General features: G+C 42.6%; 1 protein-coding gene across 1 annotated transcript in view; it reads right to left on the bottom strand.

The window, feature by feature from the left end:
- Positions 1–15,535, bottom strand: part of THRAP3 (thyroid hormone receptor associated protein 3) — a 52,943-nt gene that overhangs the window by 1,645 nt on the left and 35,763 nt on the right. Inside the window, exons 4-11 of the mRNA XM_053576355.1 lie at positions 14,573–15,478; positions 12,341–13,051; positions 10,555–10,727; positions 9,280–9,391; positions 7,528–7,612; positions 5,117–5,304; positions 1,653–1,851; positions 1,023–1,166 (exon numbers count right to left, since the gene is read on the bottom strand). Coding sequence (XP_053432330.1) covers positions 1,023–1,166; positions 1,653–1,851; positions 5,117–5,304; positions 7,528–7,612; positions 9,280–9,391; positions 10,555–10,727; positions 12,341–13,051; positions 14,573–15,478 — 2,518 coding nt within the window. The remainder of the gene's footprint in view (positions 1–1,022; positions 1,167–1,652; positions 1,852–5,116; positions 5,305–7,527; positions 7,613–9,279; positions 9,392–10,554; positions 10,728–12,340; positions 13,052–14,572; positions 15,479–15,535) is intronic.

The raw sequence follows: 15,535 nt of genomic DNA, 5'->3' as shown, positions 1-15,535 counted from the left end.
TCTTTCTCAAAAGAACCTGTGTCCTAACCCATCCTTCTGCTCCTTTTGCCCTTTTCCCTGTCACCTATTCCAGAAATGCAATGACTTAGATCTAAGAGAACATGTATTATTAGTGATTTGGAATTCTAAGGTAACAGCTTGAGCATTATGATAATGATAAAGCCTCACTAAGCACTAGAGTAAGATGTATATGCCTATCTTACTTAATCCTCACATTTACCCTATCGTTATCACTCCCCACTAATGCAAACACGGAACCTTAAGCAACTCCCTATGATTTAGTATACCATCTATCCAAGGATGGGTTTGAGAAAGCCAATCATTCTAAAACGTGAAACTCTTAGAATTGGGTTGTTAGGCAGTTGAGAATATCTGGCTGAGACTCTAGATTTTCCCAATCCTCCATCCCAGCTTCTCATCTTGTAACTCCCCTCTGTAGTTTTATGCAAGCAGGCAGCTGTGGTGGAGTAGAAAAAACACTCAACCTTCATCTCGAACAATGCCTACTCTAAATATCCCACAAGAAAGAAGAAATCCAATGAAAGTATGAATGAGAAAGCATTTTGAAATCCAGAAGTTGTTTCCTCATCAACTCTTCACTTCAAAAGAGTCTAAACCACCCACCCACACAAGCCTTAGGCTCCTAGAGTTCCACTCAGCTAAAGTACCAGCTTCCTCTGATCAAGGCTGCTAAATGAATCAGTTGACAATGGTCTTTCAAGTGGCTGAAGGGGCAGAGGCGAGGGATTCTGTATGGCCCTTAGTCCCTCTCCTATAGTAGACCCACTCCAACCAACTATAATTGCAATATGCATGCACATAACATTAAATCACCTTTTTTTTGAGACAGAGTCTCATTATGTCACCCGCGGTAGAGTGCTATGGCATCACAGCTCACAGCAACCTCAAACTCTTGGGCTGAAGTGTTAAATTACAATTCTTGACAAACATACTAAGGCCATGGTATCAACTTGGTTTGTGCCAAAGACCCCTGCCCTTCTTGGTTATCCCCAGACACATACCAAGTAATACTTCTTGCTTTTGGGTGTGTACTCTGGGTCCCACTCTTCTTCCCGGTTTCTCTTTTGAAAATCATTGTTGCTGTTGTTGTTATTGTTACCAGAGTAGTTGCCTCTGCCCCAGCCTCTCCCTCTGGCTCGAAATTGCTGTGGCAATAAATTGAGGGTGGAGAGAAGAACAAAAGATCGTGTCATGAATGGAAAAAAAAAAACCTCCCTGCATTCTGTTCACACACTTCTCTGGTACAGAATAGATAGCTGTCCTCCAGTCATATGCTGGTGAACTGGTTTTGAGCCATTCCCTTTCTGCTAACCTCATGTCTATACTAGGTGGCCAAGAGGAGATAAACATGGCCCAAAGGACTCCCTACAAACAGAAGTCGAGGTAAGTGGGGAAGTTTTAAGACCAGAAATCTGAAGAAGCTTTCTACCTAAGTGATTATGAACAACAACAAAAAAAACTAAATATGGAAAGCCTGGGAAATGTAAGAAGGAGAATAAAGAATCTGGGGTCCAGAGACTAGATTGCTTACATCAGAGGCAATAAAACTGCTACTCTGATGAAACAGAATCAGAACTGGTGGGAACAAGGGGCTTAGATAAAGGGGAACAGGAGAGGTTACAAAGGCTTACAAAGGTTCCTCGAGCCCTGCCACCTCCTCTTTCACTTGGACCCACAAAGTCTTTGGTCCCCAGTCTTGATTTGTCAAAGCCTGTGGTGCTCTCCTCTCTTTCCTCTGTCTCCTCAGTGTACTCTTCTGCTTTGTACGAGTGAGATGACTGGGAGGAAGAAGAGGAGGATCTGGACCGGTCTCGAGCTCTCCGGTGCTTCCTATTAAGAGAAGAGTCAGGGAAGTCAATAAACCCTCAGAGGATAGCCCATGGTAAGACACAGAGTAATCAGGAGTATGTCAGTGATAAAGAAAGTGAAGACCAGTAACCTAAAAAACCCAGTTCATCCACAATCCATCCACCCAGGATACCTGAGGCACTTCCTCCCAATTCTGTTAGTCATGTTCAATAACACGTCTGTGTCTAGCTGAGAAAGAGGAACAAAACACAGTCTATGGCCTTCAGTAGCTCAGTCTAAGACATATGCACAAATTAGAAAGGGAGAAGGAAACTGACAGTATATTGAGAAGTACAGTGCATCTGGTACCCGGCCAGAGGCTTTACATATTACCAACTGTAGTGCTTTATGTTACCTCTCTCACAAGCCACTGCCTATCTTACCGGGTGGCTCTAAAGATTAATAAACACTTCAGGGCGGCACCTGTGGCTCACTCGGTACGGCGCCGGCCCCATATACCGAGGGTGGTGGGTTCAAACCCGGCCCCGGCCAAACTGCAACCAAAAAATAGCCGTGCGTTGTGGCGGGTGCCTGTAGTCCCAGCTACTCGGGAGGCTGAGGCAAGAGAATCGCTTAAGCCCAGGAGTTAGAGGTTGCTGTGAGCTGTGTGAGGCCACAGCACTCTACCGAGGGCCATAAAGTGAGACTCTGTCTCTACAAAAAAAAAAAAAAAAAAATTAAAAGTTCCTAGTCCAGGCTCGGCACCCATAGCACAGTGGTTACAGCGCCAGCTACATACACCAAGGCTGGCGGGTTCGAACTGGGCCCGGGTCAGCTAAACATTGACAACTGCAACAAAAAAATAGCTGGGCGTTGTGGCGGGCGCCGGTAGTCCCAGCTACTTGGGAGGCTGAGGCAAGAGAATTGCTTAAGCCCAGAGTTGGAGGTTGCTATGAGCTATGTGAGGCCACGGCACTCTACCGAGGGCCATAAAGTAAGACTATCTCTACAAAAAAAATAAAATAAAATAAAATAAAAAAATAAATAAACACTTCATGCAGTAAATGGCAGTATCATTCAGTGTTACTTCTCCCACTTTATAGATTGGAAACTCAGGTAACACAGCAGGATATGGATTCAAACTTCACTCTAATTATACCACAACTCTGCATACTACCTCCCACAGAGCTCAAACAGGTTGTGTTACTGGCTTTGTTGAAACTCTTCCAGAGTTATTTGCCTTCCCTTCCCTTCAAGTAGGGGAAATTATAGACTAGGGCAAATTAGCTTAATACAATGAGTCACTGTCTATGTACTAAGGTTGGTGCCACCTCTGCGATGGTGCTAGCGGAGATTACTGAATGCCTCTAAGATAGCAGAAAGGCCAGGGTCCCAGGAGTACAAGACTTCTAGGGGAAAACAGCCAAATGCCAACAACCTATTATTGTCCTCTCTTCCCTCAGTCCTCCATTATGAAAAGCATACATCTCCCCACCCCTTGCCCAAACACCCTGGTTCTTGAATCTACTCACAAAAAGGGAAAATTTAAGTTACTGTCATAGGATTCTTACAACTGAGATGCCTAACTATGACCCCACTAAAAATCAGTACTATTTCAAGAGGTTTTCAAAAACAGAACTCTCAAAAGGCCCCAAATTTGATCTTAGCACTCTTATTAGCTATGTGGCCTAAGTTATTCTTCAATTATATAAAAAAGAGTTCTTGGGTGGGGCCTTAGTGTGTGTCACACTTTATGGGGGCAAGACATGATTGCAAGAGGGACTTTACCTAACAATTGCAATCAGTGTAACTGGCTTATTGTACCCTCAATGAATCCCCAACAATAAAAAAAAAAAAAAAAGAGTTCTTATGAACTGCAGGGTGATATATTAATGAAAACAGCCTCAAATCATAGATTACCAGGATTTACAAGAGACTTGTTCAAGGTCACATATTAAGTCAGAGCAGACATGTATTTCTAGGGGAAGCAGACACAACCCTGAAATGCTTGAGGAGTTCTGTTCCCTTCCCACCAGTGAGGAGTACTGTACCAGCACTTCCATGCTCTGCTGAGGATTATCAGGTCCTTTATCTATGGACAGACCTGAAAGCTGCTAGGACTCCTAAGGCACAAGGCATGACTAACATAAGGGAACAGAAAACAAAGTGGTAAAAAAAAAAAAAAGATCTGAGTTTTAATGTCAGCTGATACTTGTGTGATCTTAAATTATTCTGGGCTTGGCTTCCTTTAACTTTCAAATGCGCAAAACAGGTATTACATCAACTATTCAGCTTATCTCAAAGAGTTGTTACCAGAAAATTACTAGGCACTAAAAATTAAGAGGAAAAAAATAAAATGGATATAAAAATACTTGCCAGCTGAAGTTCAGAAATAAAAGAAATACTGCTTCTTATAGAAAGGTATGGGGCTTTAGCTATACTGCTTTCCGAATTGTAAACAGAAACATCAAGACCTTGGTATGAATCTTGCCCTACAAAGTTCAACAATGCCACCTTTGTTTAAGGAAGATTTGCAACACCTCTCTTGGAACTGTCTGCAAAACTAGTTTAAAAGGCATTTAAGATCAACAATCTTGTTCTATCTAGTTCTACCTCATTTCTTTGACTAAACAGAATTAGTGATTGACAACTTTGAGACATTTCTAAAACATAACTTGCCCATGAAAATTTGCAATGAGAAAGAACATGTCTAAAACAACTACAAAAGGAATTCCCAAATGATTCTCCATACCATCTCTGCAGTCAACATAACAGATTCACATCTCCCACGAAGCCTTCTCTGAACAAGGATTACATTATTTTGATGTAGAAGTTCTTTCTATTTTAAAACTAGGGACCCTACTTGGTATCAAAGAAGAAATGTAAGTTTGTATAATTCTTAATCCCAAAGTCATGTGGCTTGAAAGCTCTGGTGTACAGTCAAAAGCGGCAGACGAGAGACTCTACCCAAGAATCTGAACAGGGAACAGCAGGTGTAGTGGCTCAACCCACCACTCTGGGAGGCCAAGGTGGGAGGGACTGCTTGAACTCAGGGAGTCTGAGACCAACCTGAGGAAGAATGAGACCACATTTCCACTAAAAATAGAAAAATGAACTGGGTGTGGTGGCATACGCCTGTACTCCCAGCTACTTGGGAGGCTGAGGCAGGGAGATCAATTTTGCCCAGAAATTTGACATTGCAGTCAGCTACAATGACACCACTGCATCTTACCTGGGGCAACAAAGCAATACTGTCTAAAAAGACAAAAAGGAGCCTGAACAGGGCGACAGGCAGGGGCTTACGTACTTCTGCTTCTTTGATCCTTTATGAGTTTTCTCTGTTTTCTCAGTTGACCTTTCCCTCGAATGACTTGAATCTCGGGAATCCACGGATTCTCTCGATTTACCTCGTTTAAGATCTCTCTCCTTATGTTTTTTACGGCGTTCAATATCAAGGCGGAGATCAACAGGATCATCTTTGTATTTTCCCTCAGCCTATCAAAAGAGAAGTCAAAATTAAGTTTTTTGGGATTCTGGGCTGCCAACTCAACCACCCCACAAACTGTGGTTTTTGCTCCAATGTAGGAGTGCAAAGAATGCACTGGAGATGTAAGACACCTCACTCAAGCTTTGGAAGGATAAAGAATGTCCCGCAAAAGTTACTTTATGAGATCTCTTACTGTGTTCAAGCCAGTTCTCTAAACAATGAGAATGGCAGCCTCCTGAAAATGTTACATATTGATCTCGCTTTGCTGCTTCTGTGTGTGGCCCAATAATGACTGACTAGTGTAAAAGTTGAGAACGCAGCTCTGGAAGGTGGGTGGTTAGGCTGGCTTAGACATCATCACAACTTAAGAGTAGAAATGCTCACCTTTCCCTACCTACACTGCAGCAGCCACCCATGGCTTATTTTCTACTTGGAATTATCTCTGAGGACTGAGTCCAAAGAGAGACAATGGAAGACTTAAGCAGCTTTCCAAACTGCTGGCTTACACTGAGAAATTTCCCTAAAGAGAAAATATCAAAAATTGTAACGGGAATCCATTAATTGGCAGTACCAGGTCAAAGTCTACTAAAAAAGGAGGCAGGGGGGGAGAAAATGTTTTTGTTAACTTCTTAGGAAGTTTAACAAGTAGGACACACTGGGGACACAGTATGAACCCAGGAGCACCAATAGTGTCCCAGCCAAGCCACACCTGCAATGGTGATCGATGATTCTCTGGAAGCTCAGTGAAGCCACAGATGCAAGGCAGTTTCAGAGACATTACACAATAATATTTGTCTCATGGAAGTAAACCTCTCTAAAGGAGGAAGAATGAGTTCGCCCTGTCTTAACATTTTACTCACATGAAGTACTAAACTTTTGAAATTAAGTTTAATTTTAATTAACAGCACGAGTAATAGAAATAGGTTTATTGGGCAGTGCCTGTAGCTCAGTGGGTAGATTGTTGGCTGCATACACTGAGGCTGGCAAAGTTCGAACCCAGCCCACACCTCCTAAATAACAATGACAACTGCAAAAAAAAAAAAAAAAAAAAACCAGCCAGGCATTATGGTGGGCACCTGTAGCCCCAGCTACTTGGGAGGAGGCTGAGGCAAGACAATTGCTTATGCCCAAGAGTTTGAGGTTGCTGTGAGCTGTGACGCCACAGAACTCTACCCAGGGTGACAGCTTGAGACTCTGTCTCAATAAAATAAAATAGGTTTATTATTTTATCACTTCATTTGTTTCTCAGAGAGAAAATGGAACCTCTGTATCCTCTAAGACCAAAAAAAGACAAAATAACCAACGTAGCCACTGCTCCCCTGGACAGCACACAGCGACTCTAGGTTTCTGAGGCATGGAGGACAAGATCCTGTCTGATATTTCAAGACCTTAAGTTTCATGTGGTTACTGCCAAGCTGACAGATAATTGGAGAAAGAGGAAAAGAGGGTGGGAAAAGAAGAGAGACTGCCCAACAGTGCCTCTTGTACATTCAACCAACAAGACAAGTTTGTTTGGAGAACTTGAAAATTAGTGTTTTTACAAAAGGTTTCAGTAGCATCAGAACAGCCATCCATAATTTTAAATTTCAACTGTATAATGTGAATGAAGATCAATAAATAGTAAGACTTTAAAAACCCCATCTAGTTATTTCACAATAAAAGATTGCACACAAGCTTTACCCTCTAAATAACAGTGTTTACGTGCACATCACTGCAAATGTAGCTGAGCTATCAAAGTAATGTTTAGCTTTAAAGTAACAGTAATCAACAGATGATAGATATGGTACAATGTTAGGAAAAAACTGGACCAGCTGCTTTAAACAGTCTACTAAGATATGAATATTTCACTCTCCTCTGACATGCATGTCTTTTTGAAATCATGGTTGGAAATAGTGCATGTATACAGTTGATTTGATAATACTTACAAGCAGAAAAATATCACAAAAAGTTTCTTCTCTCATCATGGGCACTTGTTCCAAAACTCCTCTCTTTTTTTTCTCAAGCTCACCTCAATAGACTTTGGGGTCATTTACCATATTCTAACCACTTCACAAAGGTTGTTGATACATTTAATAAAAATTAACCCTTTGTAGTTCATTTTTAGAATTATGCCCATCCTTAAAAGAAAAACACAAACTTAAGTAGAGAGTAATTTAAACAAACACATTTCTGTCAAGTTCATGCCCAACGCACTCATTTTGTTGGAATTACTGATCAAAGCAACAGTTCACCTTGTAGCCAGGTTCCCGGGGACTTTTCATTTCATCATGAGCCAAACCATGTTTTCTGAATGTACTGGGGGAAATGTCTATCCTCCTAAAATTGAAAACACAAAAAACTATACAATATTCCACAGTGTGAATATAGTACCAGTAATGTTCTAGTTCCAAAGTTGGGTAAGACTTACAGACATCCCTTTTTATGTTTCATAACTTGTATCTGTTATTACTTATATTCTTTACTTACTTATACTTCCGTAGGCAGTGACAGGAATATACACACGCACAATCTCAAGTTTCCAAACTCTAACGTAAATTAGAAGATTTTTGTTCCCTTCCACTTTTGTTCTGTCTTGCTACAAGGCAGTAAGATAGACTTGCCTATGGCCCATAATCTCATCTATAGCTCTATCTGTGTCCTGCTAACCTCTGAGAGCAATTTTTATCTTTTGAGTTAAAAGATATGGTCCCATTGTTCTTCTGTAAGATTACATCTAGGTGTGATGCCATTGCCTGGAATGTCATAAACCTGGACAGATCCTAAATCCAAAGCTGTTGTAAAAACATGGTCCTCCTACCTACCAGACACGTTCAAGAGTACACTACTGCGGAGTGAGAGATAAGGCCACCGCTGTTTGTAGTACCTACGTGCTGGAAAAGAGTTCCACAACCAAATTGGATATTCTTTTTTTTTTTTTTTTTTAAGTTTCTGGCCAGGGCTGGGATTGAACCCACCACCTCCCATATACGGGGCCTACTCATGAGCTACAGTGCCACCCTAAATTGGATATTCCTTTTTTTTTTTTTTTTGGATATTCCTTTTTTTTTGTAGAGACAGTCTCACTTTATGGACCTCGGTAGAGTGCCGTGGCCTCACACAGCTCATAGCAACCTCCAACTCCTGGGCTTAAGCGATTCTCTTGCCTCAGCCTCCTGAGTAGCTGGGACTACAGGCACCCGCCACAACGCCCGGCTATTTTTTGGTTGCAGTTTGGCCGGGGCCGGGTTTGAATCCGCCACCCTCGGTATATGGGGCCGGCACCTTACGGACTGAGCCACAGGAGCCGCCAAAATTGGATATTCCTTAAACTCACTGAGTTTTAAACTCTTTGAGTTAATCCTACAAGCTCCTCCCTTCACTCCCCAGGCAAATTTGTCCAAAAGAATGGAACTACCATAAAATATACCAGTTTGCTTAAAGAAACTAGCATTTACGCTACAGAAAGTTCACAGTCACCTCAGGTTACCTGTCAGCTACAAGAATACGGCAGTTCAGCCGGATGCGGTGGCTCACGCCTGTATTCCTAGCACTCTGGGAGGCCGAGGCAGGTGGACTGCTTGAGCTCAGGAGATTGAGACCAGCCTGAGCAAAATCAAGACCCCATCTCTACTAAAAATGAAAAAACTGAGGCAAGAGGATTGCTTAAACACGAGTTGGAGGTTGCTGTGAGCTATGATGCCATGGCATTATATATGCCCTCATATATAATAGGGTGACAGCTTGAGACTCTGTCTCAAAAAAAAAAAAAAAATACAGCAATTCACCTGTATCAAGAGAGCTGTTTTTTTCAGGCTCTAAAGGGGAGACCATAGTTCTCAAAGCATATCCTTTCAAATATAAATGCCCGCATCTATCTTAAGAGTCTGGAAGTTATTACCCTAAATTTTGCGTTAAAGGTACATTAGCAGTATTTAACAAGAGGAGTTCAGTATCTGATAAGAAACCTTTTATTACAACCTCCACTATAAGACTAAGGTCCTCACCTGTGTATCTCTGGGCTTTTCTTGTTTTTAGCTGCCTCCTGTTCAGTTCCTCTCTTTAGGTATTTAGTAAAGCGTTCATGCAATGTCATTCCTGAGGACCCAAAGTGATGCTCTGTTGGGATTCAAAGAAACACATGTTACCAAAGATGAACACAATGTTCAACTCTTTTGCATGGTTCTGCAGCCAGAGATGTGACTAAAGTTGTTAAATCCGGGAGGCGCCTGTGGCTCAGTGAGTCGGGCGCTGGCCCCATATGCCGAGGGTGGCGGGTTCAAACCCTGCCCCGGCCAAACTGCAACAAAAATATAGCTGGGCGTTGTGGTGGGTGCCTGTAGTTCCAGCTGCTTGGGAGGCTGAGGCAAGAAAACCGCGTAAGCCCAAGAGTTAGAGGTTGCCGTGAGCCGTGTGATGTCATGGCACTCTACCCTAGGGCGGTATAGTGAGACTCTGTCTCTAAAAAAAAAATAAAAAATAAAGTTCTTTTAAAAAAATAAATAAATAAAGTTGTTAAATCCATACAACGAACATACTAAAAAGAGGAAAGAAAAATGGCTGGTTCAGACATAACCCAACGTTAGGCAAAGGATTTCTACCATTACCTCCTTTATCTTAGGACATGGATACAAAGATGGAGAAACCTAGAGCTTACTTCTCCTCTTCCTTGAGTTTAAATTTCAGCATCCATATATGTGTATCACTTTTCTTGGCCATTCCAACCTACTCATCTCCATTTGCCCAGGGGATGATAAAATAATTTGGGGAAGAAATTCCCACCACAAGGTCTACAAGAGACCACTAGAAAGGGAAGAAAAGACAAAGGTGCTAGAAGAGTCACTTTCCTAATGGCTCCTAAGTTTCTAAGCATTTATCTTTCATATTAAGGATTTTTATCTATTCTCATGATCACGGGTTGCTACCCTGTTTCCCCGAAAATAAGACATCCTCCGAAAATAAGACCTACTTACAGGAAAGACAAGACATCCCCTGAAAATAAGACCTAGCACATCGTTGGGAGCACACCTTAAAATAAGACACTGTCTTATTTTCGGGGAAACAGGGTAGCGTTTCAAAATGTTCAAGCGCTGCAATTAAAATATGGAACTGTCTCCCTAAATGGAATTTCCTTCAAATCAGCTCCTGGTTTCAAAGGCCCTTGAGATAAGATAAAGGCCCACAAAGGCTCCCCTGAATTCATCCACTCATCTTTCTGCTTATAATAGAGGAAGCCAACAGTGTGGAAACAGAGTCTGAAGCAGGCTAGTGGCTGGACTCACCTTTAACATGGTGAACAATGGTCACTATATGCTGGGCAAACAGTTCTGAGGGGCTGCGCTGAGACTGAGCTGACTGTATATGCTGGAAAATGGAACGAAATTCCTGTTCCTTTTTGTTGCTATGGACTAGATCCCGACAAAGTTTGCGTTCCTGAGCCAATAAGCCACTGGGTCTATAAAAAGAAATATGAGGATACCAAAGTCAGTAACAAGTATATAGAAAGAACATATAAATCATAAAGATACTTTTTCCCCCAAAGAGATTTAAATCTATCCACAAAGCTCCTTTTTCTTCTACTACCAAAGTTCAAAGAAACCTCAATGCATCATAACTGTTAAGATCAACTAACTTAGCCAGGCAAGCCAATTCAGGGAAGTGACAGCAAGAAGCAAAAGTGGATGTGACTAGAATGCTGCTCAAATAGACTTCAACTAGCTGGGTAATCAAACCAAGGGAAAAACAGTCAGCTGGACCTTACTACTCTTTTCCTAAAGCTGGGGAGGGGCGTGTATCTGCCTTCCTAAACTCTAACCTTGCTGTTGTTATTTGATGGTGAGACCTGGACTATAATCTAGAGAGCCAGCTAAGAATGAAGAAGTGGGTCCTGGATGGCTTCACAGGCAAGACATGTTAAACACAAAAATAAACAGTTGTTTTGGGGGTGGGGGTAAGAGAAGGTGATGATAAACAGTGTGAGTAAGAAGCACAGTCACTAGGGACTGAAAAAGACACTTCTCCACCCAGCGATACTGCCCCCAGTAATCACTCAGTGACACGCACTCTCCACTGAAGACAGAAGGACATGAGTGTATCACAGCACTGAAACTGAAACAGCAGGGGAAATACAGGAAAATGTTCTCAGTGAGAGAGGTTAGTAGGCGGCCAGGCGCAACGGCTCACATCTATAATTCTAGCATTCTGGGAGGCCAAGGAAGGAGGATTACTTGAGCTCAGAAGTTCTTGTCTAAGCAAGAACGAGAACCTACCTACAAAAAATAAAAAATTAGCCAGGCATTGTGGCACGTGCCTGTAGTCCCAGTTACTTAGGAGGTTGAGTCAGGAGGATCAACTGAGCTCAGGAGTTTGAGGTTATAAGTGAGCTATGATGATGCTATAACCTTCTACCCATAGCAACAAAGCAAGACTCTGCCTTGAAAAAAGAAAAGAAAATGGAAAAGAAAAGATGGCAGTGGCTCGTGCCTGTAATTCTAGCTCTGGAAGGCTGAGATGGGTGGATTGCTTGAACTCAGATTCAAAATCCTGTCTGAACCAAAAAAAAGAAAAATTGGGCGGCGCTTGTGGCTCAGTGAGTAGGGTACCGGCCCCATATACCAAGGGTGGTGGGTTTAAACCCGGCCCTGGTCAAACTGCAACAAAAGAAATAGCTGGGCGTTATGGCAGGCACCTATAGTCCCAGCTACTTGGGAGGCTGAGGCAAGGGAATCGCCTAAGCACAAGAAGGTTACTGTGAGCTGTGATGCCAGAGCACGCTACTAAGGGTGACAACGTGAGACTCTGTCTCTAAAAAGAAAGAAAAAGAAAAATTAACTGGGCATTGTGGTGGGCACCTGAAGTTCTAGCTACTTGGGAAAGTTGAAGCATGAGGATCGCTTGAGCCCAAGAATTTGAGGTTGCTGTGAACTAGGATGATGCCATGGCACTCAACCCCAAGGTGACAGAGTAAGACCATGTCTCAAAAAAAAAAAAAAAAAAAAGAGAGAGAGAGATTAGGAGACATAACTTAGGCCAAGAAAATCCTGTGGCTCAAGAAAGAATACAACTCACCGTGCAAGGTCCTCATCAAACGAGTCCATCCGGACATTGACCTGGGCTTCTCGAGTAATGGAAAAGGAAGACTTCCCTGAAAAGTCTCCTTTGGTTCCCAGCTTGTCTCGGCTCTCAGAGGTCTTTCTTGGGGGAGGCGATGAGCTTTTCTCCTGGACTGCTTTGTAAGCAGTCACTCGGAAGTTTTTTTCAGGCACAAACCCTCTATGCCCACTTTCGCTTCTCTTGGTCCCTCCCCGATCCTCCTTTTTGGATCTCTCTGCAAAAGACTCCTCCTCAAGCTCCTCTGTTTTCCTCTGCTTTTCCTTCGCTGAAGGTGCATACACCAGGCCTTCCCATTTGCCTGACTTCTCCTCCTCCTGATTTTTATTTGCACCTGCTATGACTTTAGACATAAATTTAGGTTCATCATCAAATTCAGATTCCTTCCTTCCCTTAGCTTTGTCCTTATCTTGATCATCCATCTCCTCCTTATGGAAGTCAGACATCTTCTTTTCAAAGTCATCTCGGAGCTTGTATCTTTTGGGAGACTGACTGCCCCGAAAAGGCTTCTCAGAATCAGTTTTGGGAGCAAATGGATCAGATTTCATTTTTGCATCACCCAAGCCTGTATCAGAGAAGCTCCCTTTCTCTTTCATTTTCTCTTTATCACTATTTGTTTGTTTCTGTTCCTTATCTTTTCCATTCTCTGTCTTCTGGTCTTCCAGATACCTAGTTATATAAAAACACAAGAAAGACACACGAGACATCTTAAGCAACCTGCTCTAAAGTAACACCATATGGTCATTGGTTTTTGATTTTCTGAACAAACATGTCTTGTGGATTTTAGTATTACCAAAGGATTTTCTACTTGGTTACTTTCTAATAATTTCTGAAAGAACTATCATTCACGGATCTATGAACTTGGTATTTAAGAGAAAAACATGTGGTTCATGGAGTTATGTCTTACAAAAAGCAACCAAAAAGAACAGCAAGTTACTTTTATGATATTAAAAAACAAAAACCTACTTACCTGTAATGTGGTTTGTGGGGGAAAAAAAAAAATGAAGGTCTTACCCAACCTTCCCCCAGCCAGTTAAAATCTGCTTTCAGCAAAGTTAACATAGAATGTTCAACCTTGGACTGTTTTGCTTTTTACACAACTCACATTTGGAAATACAAGTCTCAAAGGAGACTTCAAATTTGCTTCAAGTCACCTAGAAGATCTAAATATGAAATATACTGTGAACACAAATAAAAACAGAATACATGTTAATGGGGGAGAGGTTGGCAGTGGCAAGAATCATTCTCTTTCTTATGGAAAAATAGAGCTCATGCTCTAGTCTTATCTAATAAGATTCACAGTCCTGGCATGGAACAAAACCTACTCTTTAAAATAGACTTATTAAAGGCAGGAAAGTGCAGATTCAGAATATCTCATCTGAACCACTAACGGAGAAAGCCTAATCAAAACAGAGTTGCATTAATATGGCAAAGAAGAACAAAGGCTCAAGGAAGATGCTAATAAAAAAAGAAACCACCTGCTGGGTTAAGTCCCTTTTGACCACAATCTGGTCTCAGCACAACTTCCCTATAACTTCTCTGCCATCCCAATCCATCCAACCACAGAAACAAAGATTCATGGTCCAACTCACCGTGTCCCCCAGGGTAGAAAGGCGGAAGCACTGTCATGTCCTCTCCTAACACGTAGCCTGGTTGGCTTCTACTGGGACATACACCCACCTTGTGGTTTTAAAACAAGGCCTTCCTGGACTAAGCCTTGGACTTTCCCATTCTGCCCAGTCTCCTCAACTGCAGGGTGTGAGGGTGCAGCTCTTCACCATGATGGGCGGATGCAGATCACATAGTAGATGGTGGGTTCTAGAGGGTCTAACAGCTCCAATGGCCATTCATTTTGGCAAAGACCATATTTTTTTGATAGCTGACCCACAAATCTCTACTGTTCTCTGGCTTACATTGGTAGAATCCAAGGCAAATTTTAAATGTGAAAACATCATTGCAGAGTAGTCTAAAGAAACTTTATGCTGCAATACAAATTTAGGAAGGTAGGAAAGCTAGAGTTAAGCTAAAGGTTTCCTTGGGTGATGCTTTTAATGTTTACTAATGAAAAGTTTAGGAAATGGGGATTACCTTATTACCATGAATCAGAGCTCTAACTTAGAACACATTACAATTACACTGCCAACTTAGTGAGATGAAAACACAACCAGGCAGGGGAAATGAGATACTTGCCTCTTTGTATAGGCTGCTCCTCCAGGAGCAGCACTCTCCTCCTTCTGAGACGAGCCATACGTGGAGCCAGTGGCTGGTGGACTCTTACCCACAGGGCTCTTTTTGGATGGACTCAAGGACCCAGAACCATGGTCGAATTGCCCTTGGTGTGTCCCAGACTGATACCCAGCACCACTTGGCACAGCTGAGCCCATCTGGGATGTGTTGGAAAGTGGAGGACTAGGTTTTGGCACAGGGCTAGGACGGGGTGACCGCCGCCTCACCACCACGGATTGGAGGGGGCTTTTGAGAGCTGGACTTCGCTCCCGAGGACTCAGCTCAGAAACTGCCGAGGTCCGTGATGCAGAACTAGCACTGTATGTGGTGGCATCCGGCCATGGCTTTGAGCTTTCAGATGTTTTTGTATCTTGAGAGGTGCCTCCAGAGAATGTCTGCTCCTTGGCCTCATCTCCCTGGTTATCTCCAGCAGCCTGAGATGGTCGGCTATCCTTTGAAGAGGACTTCTTCTCCTTTCCAGACTTGCGCTTTGAAGATTCAACTCGGCTGTGGTTAGAGGAAGAACGAGAAGATGAGGAGCGCCTTGACCTGTCAGAAGATGACTTATCGGAATTTCTAGAATGGCTCCTGGACCTTGGTGAAGGGGACCTTCTCTTTGGGGAACGGGATCTCGAACGACCCCGACGAGGGCTGTAAGCTTGCCGGTAATTCTGCCAATTTGAGCGGTAATTTCCATATCCTCCTCGGTTATACTGGCCCCATGGATAAAAGCCTCTGTTGCGCCCACGGAAATAATAGGGCCTTCTATAGCCTCTGTTGTGGCCTCTGAAATCTCGATTCTGATATACTCTTGGGTGATTTCGCTCTCTGTTATGAGCTGGAGAATATGATCTGGACCGAGACCTAGAACTGGAAGGAGGGGAAAGGAAGAAATATTTGAATTTTTGAGACAAGCATTTTAATTCA

This window comes from Nycticebus coucang, chromosome 22, assembly GCF_027406575.1.
Source record: "Nycticebus coucang isolate mNycCou1 chromosome 22, mNycCou1.pri, whole genome shotgun sequence".
NCBI lineage: Eukaryota > Metazoa > Chordata > Mammalia > Primates > Lorisidae > Nycticebus > Nycticebus coucang.
Note: the sequence above shows the minus strand (reverse complement) of the source record. Positions and strands in the feature narration are given on the sequence as shown.